The 17048-nt window shown below is 37.0% G+C and overlaps 4 protein-coding genes across 8 annotated transcripts; all 4 read left to right on the plus strand.

Moving 5' to 3' along the window:
- Nucleotides 1-2: 2 nt before the first annotated feature.
- Nucleotides 3-5196, plus strand: LOC131532926 (acyl-coenzyme A thioesterase 9, mitochondrial-like). Of its 3 annotated transcripts, none has more exons than XR_009269003.1 (15): nucleotides 3-371; nucleotides 504-610; nucleotides 1164-1209; nucleotides 1313-1483; nucleotides 1593-1630; nucleotides 2277-2360; nucleotides 2552-2655; nucleotides 2739-2812; nucleotides 2895-2962; nucleotides 3787-3898; nucleotides 3988-4078; nucleotides 4205-4290; nucleotides 4384-4471; nucleotides 4556-4693; nucleotides 4876-5196. XR_009269003.1 is itself a non-coding variant. In XM_058764805.1 (15 exons), the coding sequence occupies exons 1-15, from the start codon at nucleotides 358-360 to the stop codon at nucleotides 4935-4937; spliced, it is 1296 nt and encodes a 431-aa protein (XP_058620788.1). In that variant the 5' UTR covers nucleotides 3-357; the 3' UTR covers nucleotides 4938-5196. The 3 variants fall into 3 exon arrangements, 2 of the variants coding, with proteins under 2 accessions (XP_058620788.1, XP_058620789.1); XM_058764805.1 differs by having other exon boundaries at nucleotides 4543-4693; XM_058764806.1 differs by lacking the exons at nucleotides 3-371; nucleotides 1164-1209 and having other exon boundaries at nucleotides 4543-4693.
- On the plus strand, nucleotides 4947-9681 carry abhd10b (abhydrolase domain containing 10, depalmitoylase b). 3 transcript variants are annotated; one of them, XR_009269004.1, is made up of 7 exons: nucleotides 4947-5001; nucleotides 5748-5860; nucleotides 6503-6686; nucleotides 6996-7107; nucleotides 7623-7760; nucleotides 7882-8334; nucleotides 9549-9681. XR_009269004.1 is itself a non-coding variant. In XM_058764808.1 (6 exons), the coding sequence occupies exons 2-6, from the start codon at nucleotides 5767-5769 to the stop codon at nucleotides 8221-8223; spliced, it is 870 nt and encodes a 289-aa protein (XP_058620791.1). In that variant the 5' UTR covers nucleotides 4948-5001; nucleotides 5748-5766; the 3' UTR covers nucleotides 8224-9542. The 3 variants fall into 3 exon arrangements, 2 of the variants coding, with proteins under 2 accessions (XP_058620791.1, XP_058620792.1); XM_058764808.1 differs by lacking the exon at nucleotides 9549-9681 and having other exon boundaries at nucleotides 4948-5001; nucleotides 7882-9542; XM_058764809.1 differs by lacking the exon at nucleotides 9549-9681 and having other exon boundaries at nucleotides 4986-5001; nucleotides 5748-5818; nucleotides 7882-9542.
- A 151-nt stretch (nucleotides 9682-9832) lies between these two features.
- tagln3b (transgelin 3b) lies at nucleotides 9833-12305 on the plus strand. Its single transcript, XM_058764813.1, has 5 exons — nucleotides 9833-9973; nucleotides 10539-10757; nucleotides 10849-11023; nucleotides 11268-11370; nucleotides 11507-12305. The coding sequence occupies exons 2-5, from the start codon at nucleotides 10578-10580 to the stop codon at nucleotides 11646-11648; spliced, it is 600 nt and encodes a 199-aa protein (XP_058620796.1). The 5' UTR covers nucleotides 9833-9973; nucleotides 10539-10577; the 3' UTR covers nucleotides 11649-12305.
- A 1358-nt stretch (nucleotides 12306-13663) lies between these two features.
- c1qtnf9 (C1q and TNF related 9) lies at nucleotides 13664-16547 on the plus strand. Its single transcript, XM_058765661.1, has 3 exons — nucleotides 13664-13908; nucleotides 14166-14228; nucleotides 14674-16547. Exons 1-3 carry the CDS (start codon nucleotides 13722-13724, stop codon nucleotides 15441-15443), a joined length of 1020 nt encoding a protein of 339 aa, XP_058621644.1. The 5' UTR covers nucleotides 13664-13721; the 3' UTR covers nucleotides 15444-16547.
- Nucleotides 16548-17048: the final 501 nt, after the last annotated feature.

The following is a 17048-nucleotide window of genomic DNA, read 5'->3' on the forward strand; positions in this document are numbered from 1 at the left end:
GACAAACTCGCGAAATTGCAAGTAAATAGTAACTACGTCGTGACACTTTGGTCATGTTGAGACGTAAATATCTTACTTTTTGTCGCCCATATAATCTAGAATAGATCATGTGTAATTTTATGCCAACATGTTAGGTTTCGCCTCTATTGCTGAATAATCACTCGGTAAACTTTCTAAACGATAAAGGTAACTAGAAACTGGCCGTGTGTTTGTTGTTCGTTAAAAGTGCGTTATTTATAACTATTAGTACGGTGCGCGGAGGATCGGGAAGTGAAATACAATTATCTGCCAGTTCAGATCTGTCGCTCATTTGAGGAAAGCTCCTGTTCTCCAAAGTGGTGAGAGAAGAACAAAAAGATGTTGTGTCCACGGTGAGTACATCGGTATCTTCTGACTCGCATTTAGTCGGTAAGACACACAGTTCTAGTTTATCTGCCAAAATGTTCCTATTTACTTGTTCACTTTTTGCAGACTCTCTCGTCGTGACTCTGTTTTCTTTTCAGATCACTTATTTTGGATAGGGTCCTGAAGTCTGCAGTGTCCTTCTCCTGCAGGAAGTATTCAGTGGGTCAAATATCCCAACAAGGGAAGGTTCCTGACATGGCTGAAGGTAACTGCTGGAATTATAATATTCCTGTTATGCAGTGCCTTTTGAATATGTTTCATAAAAATATATAGCAGGCTTTTAAAAAATATGCTGGTTGAGCACATTTTTTTATTTTATTAATTCTGAATGCATATTGAGCTCTTAAAAGTTATTTTTTGACTCTCATTCTGTCTGCATTTGTTGTTATATGCATGTAGCCTTAAATACATCTGATGTTTTTCATTTTTGAAATGCCTTTCCCTTTCAAAACCTTATACCTTGCCTTTGCTGAAGCAGTCCTGTTTTGATTCCTGCCTTTTGCTTGCTGTTTTGCCACATGTGTCCATCATCCACATTTTTCCCCTTCAGCTTTATTTTTTTAAGAGCTGTTTTGACCAACAATACAGGTTTTTTAGTAATGAAGTTGCCATAAATTGACCTTACATTGTCAAACTCTTTTGTGTAAAGCTTAACGGTCTCTGTGTTCCTAATACCAAAACTGACAGGCTAACCACTTGGATGTGTGATGTCTCCTATTAAAATACATTTTGGTCTTTTTTTTTTTTTTTTTTCACAGTTCGCAATAGGCTGAGAGAAATAGTCGGTGCATCTACCAACTGGCAGTATGTTCCTGATGTAACATATTACAATCATCAAACATTATGCAAATCCATTGGAAGTCTCTGAAATGTACATTTTATGATGTATTTTCTCACCAATATACAGAGATCATCAGCAAGTGCTGGTCGAGCGTGCATCACTAAGCCAGTATCTTGCTCGGAGTCAGGATCAGCTGCCACCAAAAAGAATGAAGGACAGTATGATAGAGGCGCATCTTCCTCTGGGTTCCCAGCCTGCCTTGAGAGAGAAATATCTTAACTCTCACAACAGTGTCAGGTGCTAAACCATTATTCTGCACATGCAGCTTGGTTAGTAATCGCTGTTAGCTTGTATTGTATTTGTATTGTTAAGGGGGAAAAACAGTATTATTCTGTTTTCTTCACAGGTTTGGTCGGATTTTGGAGGACTTGGACTGTTTAGGAGGTAGGCTAATATATATATTTTAATAATATAGATAATTTAAGTAATATAGTTAGGCTGCATGAGACATCAAATATTATTGACATTATCATGATATCTTTGTTGGTGATATGAAATTTGATAACAGGACAAAAAAATCTGATACTGTATGTCAAAATAGATGTATATTTTATGTTTTGGAGTGTATATGCAAGCTAATAGACCCACCACTTGTCCTATGTTAAATGTATTTCTTTGTTCATCATAGGTTTCTTGTTCTTCAAATAACTCACATTGTTGTTGCAACAATCAGAACATTTTGTTTGAAGATTGCACTTTTTGTATAGTTTTCATATTTTTATATTGTCACCTTTAAGTACATGTTTTAAATGTTGCCTTTGTGTTAATTTAACACACTTTTTTTTTTAAATAGTGCTAATTTTGCACTAAACAATTTCTATGTACTTTGTCACAATAGCTGTTCATCCAGATCATGTGTTTTTCAAGGGAGAGTAAACAAAAAATAAAAACACCTTTTAATATATATATGTTGATTTATAAATTTTTTGCTATTTTGCCCAGCCCTACTACAGTTAATGTATGATGTAATAACTGTTGAGAGTAATCACATAAACACAGGGCATCAAGCTGTCTTGTTCTTGTCTCTTAGTGCTCATCTGTTACTCTCACACATGGAATGAGGAGCTGAAAAGATCTCCACTGTCTATTGTCACCGCCCTAGTGGACAAGATCGGTATTGCTTCTTGAAGTAGTAGACTTTTTTTTTTGTCGGTATTTGCATCTAATTAATTCACAAAGGCTACTTAATTCATATTTTATTTCCACTCTCATTTTTAGATATATTATATATATATATATATATATATATATATATATATATACTTTACTGTCAATTATTCATATGCTATTGTTATTGTGTCTCAGATATGAGACAAAACATCATCTACCCAGACTGTGACATCAAGTTCACAGGTCACGTGACATGGGTTGGCAAAACCTCAATAGAAGCTACAATGCACATGTCTCAGGTATTGTTTTCCAGTTTTTAGTAATGTATTGTCTGTATAGTATTATCAGAGTATCATTAAACTAAACTGAACTATTTTCTCAGTACCAAGATGGTGCGTACACAGATGTATTAGATGCCACCTTTGTCATGGTGGCTCGAGATCCTGAAAATAAAAGGTATCACAGCTCTCTGATGTGATCAGTATGTCTAAAATTGATTTGCTGTGTCTGTGAGTTAATACATATATTCTTTTCTTAGGGCAGCTTTTGTAAACCCACTCAAACCTGAGGGTCCGGAGGAAGAGGCCATTTTTCATCAGGGTGAAGGTGAGTGCCTTTTATTTTCGTCTTTCAACAATTAAAATGGCCTCTTTAACTCAGAAGCCTTCAATAGATTAAACATACTTAAAAATATGTTCAGATTTGCAAATTGGATAATTTTGTTAAGGATAGATGCAAATTATTAAAGGTTTACTCCACCCCAAAATGAAAATTGTGTCATTAATCTCTTACCCCCATGTCGTTCCAAACCCGTAAAAGCTTTATATTGATATTTTGGATGAAAACCGGGAGGCTCGTGACTGTCCCATTGACTGCCAAACAATTTTCACTGTCTTGGCCCAGAAAAGTATGAAAGACGTCGTCAGAATAGTCCATCTGCCATCAGTGGTTCAACCGTAACGTTATGAAGCTACAAGAATACTTTTTGTACGTAAAAAAACCCCCAAAATAACGAATTTATTCAACAATTCTTATCCTCTCAGCGCCATTTTGGAGAATATCCGCTGGACGCAAAGTGCGTACGCTATTCTGTGTCAGCCGCACCACTGATGGCAGATGGACTATTCTGACGACGTCTTTCATACTTTTCTGGGCCAAGACAGTGAAAATTGTTTGGCAGTCAATGGGACAGTCACGAGCCTCCCGGTTTTCATCCAAAATATCTTAAATTGTGTTCTGAAGACGAACGAAGCTTTTACGGGTTTGGAACGACATGGGGGTAAGTGATTAATGACACAATTTTCATTTTGGGGTGGAGTAACCCTTTAAATCAAGAAGATTTATGCAAAGGGTACATTACCTTAATTTTTTGTTTTGTTTGTTTTTTTTTCATTTAAAAAAGCTTTTATTGCCAAATTTATATTGATCAGTTAACAAGACGAGGCGTGTGGAGCTGAGCACAGCGTCTCTTCTGAAAGTGGCTCCTACAGCTGAGGAGAGGACTCTCATTCACAACCTGTTCCTCAACACTCTAGACACACGGTCAGATTTATCATCACCTAACAGTTATAAATATGTGCCTTTATTTTTGGTATGGGTATTAATTAAAAAGATTTCTTTCTTTTCTGTAGACGTGTGAGTTTTCGTGGTCGTATTCTACTGCCAAATTCGGTGTGGATGGAAGATGCCAAACTCAAAGGGCTAGAGATTTGTCACCCAGAGGTAAGGGAAAATAAATGTTATATATATATATATATATATATATATATATATATATATATATATATGTATTTGTGTGTGTTTAAATATTCTGTTCATATACATGAATATAATTGGGTCTTTATACAGGAAAGAAATATCTTTAACCGGATATTCGGTGGTTTTCTGATGAGAAAGGCCTATGAACTTGGTCGAGCCAATGCTTGTGTATTTGCGTAAGAGGAAAAAGAACTGCTTACCCTTACATGTTGAAAATTTCTTGTGAAAATGTTGTTCATTGTTAACATGCTTGTAATTGTATCTTTCAGTGGATGCAGACCAACTGTGGTGGCTGTGGATGATATCTTATTTCGTAAGCCTGTAGAAATCGGTTCTTTACTCCTGCTGTCTTCTCAGGTTAGAAACTTTTGCTGTTTCAGCTTATTTAAATATCATTCACACTAACAAAACTGTGATATCTTAATCAGGTTTGTTACACAGAAGGGATGTACGTCCAGGTCAGGGTTCATTCAGAAGTGCTTGATCCTTTGACCCGGCAGCACAACACCACCAATGTGTTTCACTTCACTTTCTGTCTTGAAAAGGATGTCCCAGCTGTTATCCCACAGAGCTATGGAGGTTAAAAAATAATCTATTTTTTATAAATGTATATATTATTATGAATAAGTGAATAATATATTCATAATTACTTTTATTACTTTATGTAATAAAATAAAATGTATTTTAAGCAAATATATACACATGATTTTTTTTCCATTTTAAAATATTATTTGTAACTCAAATGATTTCGTCATCTTCAGAGTCTATGCTGTACCTGGATGGAAAGAGGCACTTTGATGGGACAATGAGGAACCACTGCTGAACATTCTGGGATGTGCTGATAGGATGAAATGCTGTTTACCTGATTAAGCTTCACCAACGTTCATGTGTGTATATGTAGATTTCTGCTTTTATTTTCAAAATGTCTTCCCTACAGGTGTTACAGGCATGCATTTGATACATGCATTAAGCTTATACATTTTCTGAAGCACTTTCAATGACGTGTTGTGAGATATAAATGTTAAAAACACTGTGGCTATAGTACTACAATGTGTGACACAGTAAAACAGCCATCCACACAATTCTTTGTCTATATTCCATTTTTTTCCCCCTTCCTTTTCCATCAGCTCATAATATTGTAGTTCTACACAGTTTAATTGTGATTTCCAGGCCTGGAAAAGCTATGAAAATGAATAAAATCTTAAGAAGGCATGGGCATTTCTATAGCAACTATACATTTTCCTGTTTGCACCATAGACTGTAAAACCTATCTTTTAGATATTTCATTGGCTAGAAATTATTTTTGAGTGTTAAAATGCTTATCCAGAAAAACAAGCAACTGGAAAAAGTCTTTGGTCAGAAATTGGATAGAGATGCACTGACCTTACTCTTTCAGTCAGAGATGCAATTCTGATCTTACAGATTTTGCAGTTGCATAAACTATCATAATCTTTAAAAATCTTTCTGAGTAGTACAGCTCAGGGTTATGCAACGTTGATGCAAAAAAAAAAAAGTGAAGGGGGATTTAGAATTGGCAATTTGCCCTATATTTGGCATTTAAGTCGCGCTAGCCTATGGGGAGTTTCAATGCGATTGATAATATGGCAACCCATGAACTCTCGCGTTATTTCAGCGGTGGGTGGTGAGACAGCATGGCAGCGGCGGTGTTGAGGCATTGTTGGAGAGGACTTTTACAGAACTCGGGTAATGGAGCTGTCTGCACTGTCAGGTCGAAGATCCTCGAGGGTCAGTACAAGTAAACTTATAATAAGCTGCATTTAGGTAACAAACAAGAAAGCTCCGCTTGTTAAAAGCTAGGCAAATGAAGGGGGTGTGGCATGAAGACGCCTAAGGGGAGTGGGATTCACTGCATAACACAGCACGTTATCTCTAAAACTGTGGAAAGAGTGATAGAAGTGCTCCTTTAAACCTTTAAAACGGTAAAAGTATGCTCCTTCAAGTTATGCTAATGTCATTCATCGCAGGTTTTGTTAGGAAACGAGTTGACACATGAACTTCAGAGTCAACGACGAGCCCTAAGATTTTACGAAGACCACCTTTTTATTCGTACGCATTAAAATCACCAAGAGAGAGGGCAGCAAATTCACATTAGAATGATTTCTGAAGGGTCGTGTGACACTTAAGACTGGAGTAATGGGGCTGAAAATTCAGCTTTGCGATCACAGGAATAAATTACACTTTTAAATATATATTAAAGTAGAAAACTTTTATTTAAACTTACAATAATATTTCTGTTGTTACTGGTATTTTTTTAAATAAAATAAGTTTAAAAAATCGTAATGACCACAGTCTTTTGAATACTAGTGTAAGAAATGCAGAACAATAAACCCTAAAGCCCTGTTGACATACTGTTGTGTTTATTTGCAGGATTTAGACAGAAATCTACAGTACAGTACATATCACGGCCAGATCATCCTAAGCTGGCCTATCGGAGAGTGAAGGGAAAGAGTCCTGGTGTCGTGTTCCTGCCTGGATATGGATCTAACATGAGCGGACAGAAGGCAGAGGCCCTGGAGGGGTTCTGCAGGTCGCTAGGTCATGCATACCTGAGGTTTGTGTCTGTTGTTCATTCACAAATATGTGCAGTGGAGTCCAAATATCTGAGACTCAATGTAAATAATGTAAAATGTAACTGGATTTAAAAAAAAAAAAAAAAGTTAAAGAAATGTTGTCAAAATGATTGAAGATTCTGTATCATTTCTAGGCTACTAATCAATTATGCAAATTTGTGGCACTGAGCAGTTTAACTGCTTAGCCCAGTTTTTTTTTTTCTTCTTCAAATAATGTCCCGCCAGTGTGTGTTGAAATACTCTAGGTGAAAGTTCACACAAAACTCAGGTCATTTTATGTGGATTTACAGGTTTGATTACTCTGGTCATGGAGCTTCTGAGGGTGTATTTTCAGAAGGCACCATTGGAACATGGAAAAAAGACGTCCTGTTCATGTTAGATGAACTCGCTGAAGGTCCCCAGGTAAGACTAGAAAGACTTTTCAATGCTTTCACAGTTACATCTAGACAGCACAGACACTGATAGACCTAAGTCAATAATTAGGACCAGCTTGTGAAATGTAAACATTTGTGTTTTAGAACACTTTTTTTTTTTTTTTAAATAAAAAGGACTTAATCACCCTTATGTCAGTCCAAACCTCTATGAGTTACTCTCTTCTGCATAGATATAAAATATATTTTGAAAAATGTGGGTAACAAAACAGTAGCTGGTCCCCATTGACTTCCATATTATGGGAAATGGGGACCAGAAACTGTTTGGTTACCCACATTCTTCAGAATATCTTTTTACGTTCAGCAAAAGAAAGAAATTCAGGTTTGCAACATCCTGAGTAAATGAGTGAATTTTCATTTCTGGGTAAACTATCCTTTTAATTCTTAATTAATTTTAAAGAGCAACCAGTAGAGGTCACTAATACTTTTAAATATAGCATGGAACACCAGCTTTGACTGTAAGTACTGTAGTACGTTGTCTCCTAGATTCTCGTGGGCTCCAGTATGGGCGGCTGGCTGATGCTTTTGGCTGCTATCGCTCGCCCAGAGAAGACAAAAGCCTTGGTGGGCATTTCCACAGCAGCAGATCATTTCGTTACAGCCTTCAAGACACTTCCTATAGAGGTGAGATACAACTGAAGTCTGACATGTTTCAGTGATCAAAGCCATCTTGCTGATTAATGTGTTTCACATGTGGGGTATTGATATTCAAAAATCAGTCAGAGAGTTCACATTTGTTATTCAGGTGAGAAAAGAGTGTGAGGACAAGGGTGTATGGACAATCCCCACGAAAAGTAACGAGGAGGGCATGTACACTGTGAGTATGGACTTCCTGCGTGAGGCGGAGAACCACTGCATCCTACAGAGCCCCATCCCTATCACCTGCCCCGTACGTCTCATTCACGGCCTGAAAGACGAGGATGTGCCTTGGCACATCTCCATGCAAGTGGCAGAGCGTGTGCTGAGCCCCGACGTGGACATCATTATGCGGCGCCACGGTCAGCACCGCATGGCTGAAAAAGATGACATCAAGCTCATTGTCTACACCATCGATGACCTCATAGACAAGCTTACCACGATGGTGTGAAACGCCGTTTGGGATGGGGTTACCGAGCAACCTGCCTTAAGACCCTCTCCCACTTTCTTTGCCAAGCACCCACTTCCTGTTTTGTTGTGCGAGACAAGAATGATGGAAAAGGTGACCTGGAAGACAAAAATGTTTATTTTACATGTTTACCGCAATACTGTGCCATTAAACCTTTTAGGTAAAGCTGCTGTTTGTCTAGCATAAGGTTTGTCTAGATCATCTGTGCCTTTTTTACCGTATTTCACACTGTTTTATGGAAATAAAGCCTCTGTATACCAATATGCAGTGTAATTAAACACTGTTTCTTAAATTCCTTAAAGCAATGGTTCAGGTTCAATGTTAAGCTCAGCTGACAACAATAATTTTAATTTATCTACCATTTTATACATTTTAATCCATCATTAATATACATACATACACGCCTGACCTCATTCATTTCCATTGTACCTCACTATAACCTAGATTACTATTATTATTTTTTTATGTTTTTAAAGAAAATAGTATGTGCAACAAGTGATAATGCACTTTTTTTTGCAATTAACATTAGGTCACAAATGCTGTAGATTGAGTTTTTGCTGAAATGACGGTTCCTTTTAGGCCAGTATCTTGTAAGGAATTAGTGGTGTGTACTACTGCTTTGGCCCACCTGAACATCCACTGAATAAGCATGTTATGCTGACCTTTCAGTTCTCTCCTGCCCTTTGCATTCTCTTGTTTGTTTGGAGGACATATTGGGTCACTGCTCCAGAAACAGCTTGGTTGTTTATTAACGTGCATGATTAGTGTTGGACTAGATTCAAAGGGCCGGGGGCTTTTTTTTTTTCTTTTCTTTTTTTTTTTTTACCCCATCCCAATCCAATGAGCTTTAACAACCAGACTGACCTTTCTATATCAGTTGATTATCAGAGGCCTCTAAATTGAAATGGCACCAAGCAGTTTACTCAAAATAAAACATGACTAGACGTGAATACATTATTCAGGTGTCATTTAAACCACAGTAATTGCTCAGTAGAAGAGCTTGCTAGTATTATATAAGCTGCCTTATATTTTGATGTTGTTTAGCTACTATTAAACTATTATAAAACACTGTAATTTAATACAATCTTAGGGGTATGTCGTTTATTACGTATTATGTAATTAAAGATTTAAGTTCCTCAGTTTACTCGCTTAGGTCTACTTAAGAAAAAAACACGTTTATTTAGTAGTAGCTAAAGTAGCTATAAACCATGCTTAAAGAATTCCGTAATTATTTTAGCATTAGATGACTTGCGTTTCCTGTTTATCACGTGCTACTCACTTTTTTTTCTCTCTCTCTCTCTCTGCAGAATTTGCATGCATTAGTAATGCATCTTAATCTAATTGGAAATGGGCTTGGTTATTTATTACTGAGAGGACAAGAGCAAAAGGACCTGCGATTTTTTCTGTCGGTTTTTTACATCTTTCTTCTTAAATCTGGCATTACGAAAACGGATTATTCGTTATTCGAAGATTTTATTAGAATATATATTTATTGCAATGCAGTCTGATTCTGTTCCATAGTGCCCATTTTGTGTCATGCTTCCACCGACGTGAGCTAATTAATATTCATAAGCTAAGCCTCACCACAGTATGATTCCGTGCACCGGACAGTGTGCTGGAGCCCCGCCCCGTCCCCCGCCGCATGGATGTTTCAGTCCAGCATCTCTGAGCGCTGACCACAGGAAGGATTTGACCTCGCTGCACAGTAGGACGACACGAGCATCTGCTTGCAGTAAGTACATTTTTATTCTTGACAAAATAATTTGTATAATGATAACGCAAGCAGAATTAAATAATTATCAGTAACTGTTTGAATGTAGTAGTTTAAAACTAATGTGTGTTAAATATGCACATGCTGCTTCTTTTTTTGCGTCTGCACGCTCTACTTGATTATAAAGAATCGTTGAATGATTGCAGTGATCTGGTGGATTATTATTATTATTGTATGTTAGAAATAGCTTTAGATTTGTATTTTTTCTTTAAAGTCACGCATGGGAACAGAAGCATGGACCACACCCCGGTCAATATTACCCCTTGTCAGTCCATGTGTTCATATATACAAATTTATATATGATACAGTAGCTAGTCTGTATCATAATACAGGAATACTGAAATCATATTTACAATAAGTTAATTCTTGTTTGAATTAATATTCACAATATGTTATACACAATTACTGTAACCAAAACAAAAACAAAACAGAACAATAGCTAAAGGGAAAATTATAAAGCCTTATATTTTCTTCCCTACGTAGTACAGATTGAGCTAGTGTGTACTTTTTTTGTTGTTGTTTTTAGATATACTGGGTAAAGACCTAGACTTATTAAAACTTGACCATGGCAAACCGAGGACCCAGTTATGGACTGAGCCGTGAGGTACAGGAGAAGATCGAGCAGAAGTATGACACAGAGCTAGAGTCTCGACTGGTGGACTGGATTGTTGCTCAGTGTGGAGGAAATATAGAGAAACCACAGCCAGGGAAGCAAAACTTTCAGAACTGGCTAATGGATGGCACTGTGAGTAAATACCAGTTTGACAATATCCCACCAACATGATTCCATTCATCTTTTATGTATTATTATCTCCCCCGTTCGTCCACGTCTGCAGATCCTCTGTAGACTCATTAACAGTTTGTATCCGCGTGGTAAGGAGCCTATTAAGAAGATCCCAGAGACTCAGATGGCCTTTAAGCAGATGGAAAAGATCTCCCAGTTCCTGCAGGCAGCTGAAGCTTACGGAGTAATAACCACAGACATTTTTCAGACAGTGGACTTGTGGGAAGGTACAGTAAAGTTTGCTTTTATAAGTTCTGGAACAGCACTTCATGGACTTCGGAATTAGCTTGGTGCTTGTAAAAGCAAACCGCTGTAGAAAATTAATATATAGGAGTTTGAATTGTTTTGAAAGATTGCTTTTAATCAGTCAGGCCTTGCATACTACAGTACATCATCCTAGACAGCATTGCAAGTTGCGTTCTTGGTGTGTAGCCAAGTCACTTCAATGCTTGTTGGTTCCCTTGGTTAAAGGAAAAGACATGGCAGCCGTCCAGAGAACACTAATGGCCCTGGGTAGCGTCGCTCTCACAAAAGACGATGGACTTTACCGAGGTAACCGGGACTGGTTTCACAGGTGAGCAAGACAATTCCTGTGAAGATTACCGCCAGACTAATTCATAGCGGGGCGTTAAGTCGTGTCTGGTTGGACTTGTGAATGGGCTTTGTTGTGTCTCAGTGCCATGTGAACTCTTTTTGATCTCGTGTGACAGGAAATCTCAAGGCAACCGGAGAGAGTTTTCTGAAGAGCAGTTGCGGCAGGGTCAGAATCTGATTGGCTTACAGATGGGCAGTAACCGTGGGGCATCTCAGGCTGGCATGACTGGTTACGGCATGCATCGGCAGATTATGTAAATCTAAACCAGTGCCCGACAACTTGCCTAAAACACCCAGAAGACCTTAAACCCTCTCACCCCAGCCCTCACTAAGCAGTGTTCCTTGATGGTGCATCTATTTGATGAAGAAGAGCAGTTTTAGTAATGTCAGAAACTGAAGTATAGAGATTTTAAGATATTAGAGCATGCTAGATATATCTATTTTAAGTTTGGTTTGCTCAGCTTGTGATTAAAATCAATTTATTTATTTGTAAATGTAAGCAAAGTCATAGTTTTATCTAAACAAGTCAAAACAACTGCCTTATTCTCTATGTGCGAACAGTGTGTTGATATACCAAATAACAGACAGCAACTGTAACAGTCTACTAGTTTACACAGTGTTTGAATGTACAGTGAAAGACAAAAGTTTGCTTTTGCAGATACTGTATTGCACCTGTTGTTAATGCTGGGTTATTGTCATCAGTTCTTTTGCTGTTTTAATAGCAAAAATGAAAAAGGATGTCAATGCACATACTAACCAGAAGTACTGTATGCAATAGTCATAAAATGTAGAAATATATTAATTTGCGTTGTCCATCGTTGTTGTTGTGTATGTACATTCCATGTCAGTTTCATAAGCTTGGTTTTGGTGACCATGTTTGATGTAAATGTTTAATAAATTGGTACCTTAACATGATTGGTTAATGTGTTTTTGTTTCTGTGAAAATAAAATATAACATGACATGAAGTTAAGCCTAAAGTATATTGTACAATGTTTAAGTATACTTGAGGTTCTTGAATTGCTTATATAGTTCTTTACAGATTTAAAAAAGTTTTTGATGTAACATTGTGTTATCAGGATATTGATCTAGTTTCTTAAAAGCATTAGAACTTGATTAAGGTGCGATCACATTAGCGGAAAAAAGGTATATTGTAAATAGTGCAGCGATTAATGAAGCACCGCTCACACAGAAGTCACTTTCAAACCAGGCAGCTTTGTGATGGTCAAGGTGGTGAATTCGAGTGACCAACCTGAATACGAGCAAAATTTGCATGGGAACTTTATCGTATGAAATCATTTGGAAATTACTGGATTGTGAAATTAAATTTCGCCAAGTGACAGTAAACATAACTGTGCCTCATCAAATACAAAAACACAAAATGACAATATGTGAGTAAGTCTTGTGAGTTGATGAGTCTGAGCAAGACACGGAATCAAGTCTACATTTAATAACCTATGTTAATAGGTTATTAAATGTTAATATTAATAAATATTTATTAATAAATATTAATAATTTTTTTTTAAATATATTTAATTTAGTAATATATAAAATCACAATATTTTAATTTACAGTTCCATATATCTATAGTCCAAAGGCGTTTCTCTTAGTGTGGCACATTGAAGCTCTGTTATAGTTTCTCCTAAACGGCTGTAGAAACCTTTTAGCTCTAATTGAAACCTTTATGTTTAAGGAGGGAGGAAGGCAGACATGACATATTTCAAAAGCTTAAGGCTAAATGGATTCATAAGGTCAAGCTTTGGGATGCGTTGGATTGCATTTGCAGTGTCACTGAAGTGGAAATTTAATCAAGATAGAGTAACACCCATAAGGAGCTACATGGGACCATATGCATTAAGCACTGAATTGCATGATGCTCCTTAGACTGATTTTATGACTGTTCAGTAATATTTCTAAAGCAACCAAATCAATTACAGCAAATTAAAGAACAAGATGCTCTGGTCACATAACATCCCAAAGCCCTTAAGGAAGTGACAGACTGGCTTTGTTCAGTTTAATATTAGCTTTACTCCACAAGTAATGAATATGGGGTTTGTTATCAAAACCCTATGCTAATACGGATTGGGCAATAGCATGTTTCAAGTTGATTATTATCTAAGCTAAAATACAAAATGGAATTACAATAGAGGACACCGTTGATGTGTAACGTATTTGGGTAAAATAAGTAATCTAACAATGGCTTTCTGACCAATGAAATAGCAGGTTTGCAATATGCCAAGTCTGAAAAACTCTTCAAATATTTGTGTACATTAAGTTTCCTCAAACACAGAGACTGTTCTTGGACTCCAGCTGCTGAAGTGCTTGAGAAGACCATGCTCTTTCCCACACAGATTTTTATGCTTTTTCTAGTTGTATTGGTCAATGCTGCAGAGCAGAGCATTTCTGACAAAAACACTGGCTGTGTGTACGGTCACCCCGGGATCCCTGGAGACCCGGGACACAATGGAATGCCAGGACGTGATGGCAGAGATGGGGCCAAAGGTGATAAAGGAGATAGAGGTAAGAATGAAAGTAAAACGTTTGACTCCAGTTAATCAGTCACATTTGAGCTAAGTTATGAGGTCAGATAGGTACACAAATTAAACAATGTTGTAAAAAAATTTCTTTGGAAAGATGTTTGCAGTACTATTTGACATTTAGATGTTAAAGTTCAAGCTTGGTTTGCCAGATTAAAAAGATTTTGACCGCCTTGCATGCAATCGAAGTGTTTCATACGATACATACAAAGAAAATACAACTGTTTATGTGATCTAAAGGTGATTTAGGAACATGCGGCACAGCTGGTAAAGATGGACCAAAAGGAGATAAAGGAGAACCTGGTAAATATTAATAATATCTTTGTGTCTTTTTCTATAAATCTTCCCATAATAGGAAGAAGTGAAATTTGTATTTATTTATTTAAATTAAAAAATATACCTAAAATGGCCAAAACATATTTTAAAAAATGTAAAATATATTTACATTAATATATATTTTGATAAATTTTAGTTATTTATATTTCCTCATATATTTACTTACCATTTATTACATATTTTCAATATAAATATATTTGTAATGTCCAAAATATATTTTAAAAATGCAATTTGGTATTAACCTGATGTATTTTATTATTAGAAATGTACTTTCTTGCCTGCCCTTATACTGTATATATATATATATGTGTGTGTGTGTATAGTTTCTAAATATATGTATGCTATTCAATTGAGAAGAATACAGTAAATATTTGAATTTCATTTGGCTATCATCAGGTTGGTTCTTTTTTAGGTGTTCCTGGTATAGCCGGTGCGAAGGGGAAGCATGGAGACAATGGAGAAAGGGGTTCACCTGGCAAAATGGGGCCCCAAGGCTTCCCAGGGCCACTGGGTTTAAAAGGTCAGAAGGGAGAACTTGGTTTGTCAGGACCACAGGGCATCAAAGGGAACGTGGGTCCTATGGGCCCTGTGGGACCACAAGGAGTCGTTGGCTATAAGGGAGACAAGGGCATACAGGGTCCTTTGGGGCCCCCAGGGCGACCAGGTCCAAAGGGTGAAATCGGCCATCCAGGTATCAAAGGCAGCATTGGTGTTCGTGGTGAGAAAGGGTCAAAAGGGGACATAGGGGAGCAAGGCCGAAAAGGGGACATGCCTGAGATACCAAAAAGTGCCTTCTCAGCCAAACTGAGCGAAAGCTCCAAATTACCTGCCACTTTCACTCCAATCGTCTTTGATAAAATCCTCTATAACAGTCAGGGACACTATGATCCTCAGACCGGCCGCTTCACTTGTGCCGTCAGAGGAGTGTATTTTTTCATCTACCATATCACTGTGTTCTCTCGCAATGTAAAAGTGGTCCTGATGAAGAATGGTCAGCCAGTGATCTATACTATGGACAGCTACCAAGGTGGTGAGGACCAGGCTTCCGGAGGAGCAGTCCAAGAACTGCAAGCTGGAGACAGAGTGTGGTTGCAAGTGGCTGATGGACTGCTATTTAATGGGTTATATGCAGATGAAGATGACGACACTGTTTTTTCTGGGTTTCTCCTCTTTGCAACCTAAAGACACTGCTACGAATGGGAATTTAGTGGTACAAAACCATGCTTTGAAAGAAGATATTTTAAATTCACTAAATGGCATCATTATAATATTCTGTAAAATATAAATCATTGTTTATGTTTCATATATTCATTTGTGAACAAAAATAATGTCTTTGCTAAAGCAAACGTCACGATGTTGTGTTTATAATCGTGCTCTTGCAAACTGTTTTAGCTCAAACTTTCAGGGAAAATGAACTGAAAGAGTTGTCAGAAGCTTAATGATGTTGACATTTAAGTCATGTGGTATAGTTCATTTATAGTCTATGTTTAGCTTTTTACTTTTGGTGATTGTATTTAGACTTCAAAATTTGTGTTCTTTTGTGAAAAGTATCATGATGAACAACATATGCAAGAATCATAAACTTTTGTTGGTAACAGAGCTTATTTTCTGCAATAATCCAAAAGGCAATGGAAAAAATCCTATGGACCCTTTTCACAAGACTGACACATTTAACGGTCATCAGCGTCATAAATCCTCAAATGTTTTTTATATTTTGATTTATTTTTTTTTTAAATGTATGTACTATACTAACTATACTAATAACACTATACTTTCTATTATATCACCTTTGCATCAAATTACAAAAAAATACCTAAAAACTAGTTAACACTAATGCGAGGGTGTTTAATGCAGCATCTATGGGAGGGCCGGTAAATTTGACATCTTTCTCTCTTCAGACTGCTGCTATCTCGTTATACTATTATACAGTCTCTCTCAATTTTTTTTACTTTTTTGAAAGTCATGAAAACGCTATCGTAGATTTTTTCTTTTGTTATTTAAGCAAATGGGAATGCACTGCTCTCGAAGTTAACCCAACTATGACGACTTCCGCTGCTGAGAAACCCGGAAATGTAAAAAAGGTCCATTGGGTTTTTGTTGAGGAACCAGAGTGATGCTAACTTCCAGTTGGCCAAAAAAAAAAGAAAGAAAAGACAGAGATGTTACGAGGAGATGACGTTACTGTTTTGGATTAAAGAGGGCACATGAATTTAAAAATAATTATAATGATATGGACAAGTCATTTATAATAAACACTGCAATATTCCATTAAAATATATAAGAATGGTCCATTTTGATTTCATGGAGACTGGTAGCAACACCATACTTGGTAGGAGGTCATAAGTTTGATTTCCTAGACCTAGGGGATAAATTTGGATAAGCATCTGCCAAATTTTTTTATGTAATTTACAGGCTCATACTTGGAGAATTTGAATACACCCTTTGGGAAAAATATTTGTTCTCATCCCACACTGTGTTAAAGAAATTAAGCATACCTAAAATAATCTTGGATGTACAATGGAGGCCACAAATGAATGGGGCCAAGCAAGAACTAACAAACACCTAGCACTGAGCTAAACACACTAAGCACAATTTAGCAACCGCAAAGCAACCCACTGGCATCCATTCACCCTAGCGAGTTCTGCACAGACAAGTAGCACTAACATTTTCTTTAGCATTTATTCATATTTATTAGGCAGAGCAGAACAGAACAGAAAAGCAGTCGTTTTGAGGACTGAAACGTGTGATAGTCAAAGCATATCTTGAGGAGAATGTTTTCTAAATGCA

Source organism: Onychostoma macrolepis, chromosome 24 (assembly GCF_012432095.1).
Source record: "Onychostoma macrolepis isolate SWU-2019 chromosome 24, ASM1243209v1, whole genome shotgun sequence".
In the NCBI taxonomy this organism is placed as follows: Eukaryota; Metazoa; Chordata; class Actinopteri; order Cypriniformes; family Cyprinidae; genus Onychostoma; species Onychostoma macrolepis.

Excerpts from the sequence above, each read along its gene's own strand:
- abhd10b (XM_058764808.1), top strand. The coding sequence starts at position 5,767 with ATGGCAGCGGCGGTGTTGAGGCATTGTTGGAGAGGACTTTTACAGAAC. Across the intron at positions 5,861-6,502 it reads CAGGTCGAAGATCCTCGAGG|GATTTAGACAGAAATCTACA; the intron begins GTCAGTACAAGT and ends GTTTATTTGCAG. Across the intron at positions 7,108-7,622 it reads AACTCGCTGAAGGTCCCCAG|ATTCTCGTGGGCTCCAGTAT; the intron begins GTAAGACTAGAA and ends GTTGTCTCCTAG.
- tagln3b (XM_058764813.1), top strand. The coding sequence starts at position 10,578 with ATGGCAAACCGAGGACCCAGTTATGGACTGAGCCGTGAGGTACAGGAG. Across the intron at positions 10,758-10,848 it reads ACTGGCTAATGGATGGCACT|ATCCTCTGTAGACTCATTAA; the intron begins GTGAGTAAATAC and ends CCACGTCTGCAG. Across the intron at positions 11,371-11,506 it reads AACCGGGACTGGTTTCACAG|GAAATCTCAAGGCAACCGGA; the intron begins GTGAGCAAGACA and ends CTCGTGTGACAG.
- c1qtnf9 (XM_058765661.1), top strand. The coding sequence starts at position 13,722 with ATGCTCTTTCCCACACAGATTTTTATGCTTTTTCTAGTTGTATTGGTC. Across the intron at positions 13,909-14,165 it reads AGGTGATAAAGGAGATAGAG|GTGATTTAGGAACATGCGGC; the intron begins GTAAGAATGAAA and ends TGTGATCTAAAG. Across the intron at positions 14,229-14,673 it reads AGGAGATAAAGGAGAACCTG|GTGTTCCTGGTATAGCCGGT; the intron begins GTAAATATTAAT and ends GTTCTTTTTTAG.
- LOC131532926 (XM_058764805.1), top strand. Across the intron at positions 1,484-1,592 it reads AACTCTCACAACAGTGTCAG|GTTTGGTCGGATTTTGGAGG; the intron begins GTGCTAAACCAT and ends TTTTCTTCACAG. Across the intron at positions 2,656-2,738 it reads CTACAATGCACATGTCTCAG|TACCAAGATGGTGCGTACAC; the intron begins GTATTGTTTTCC and ends CTATTTTCTCAG.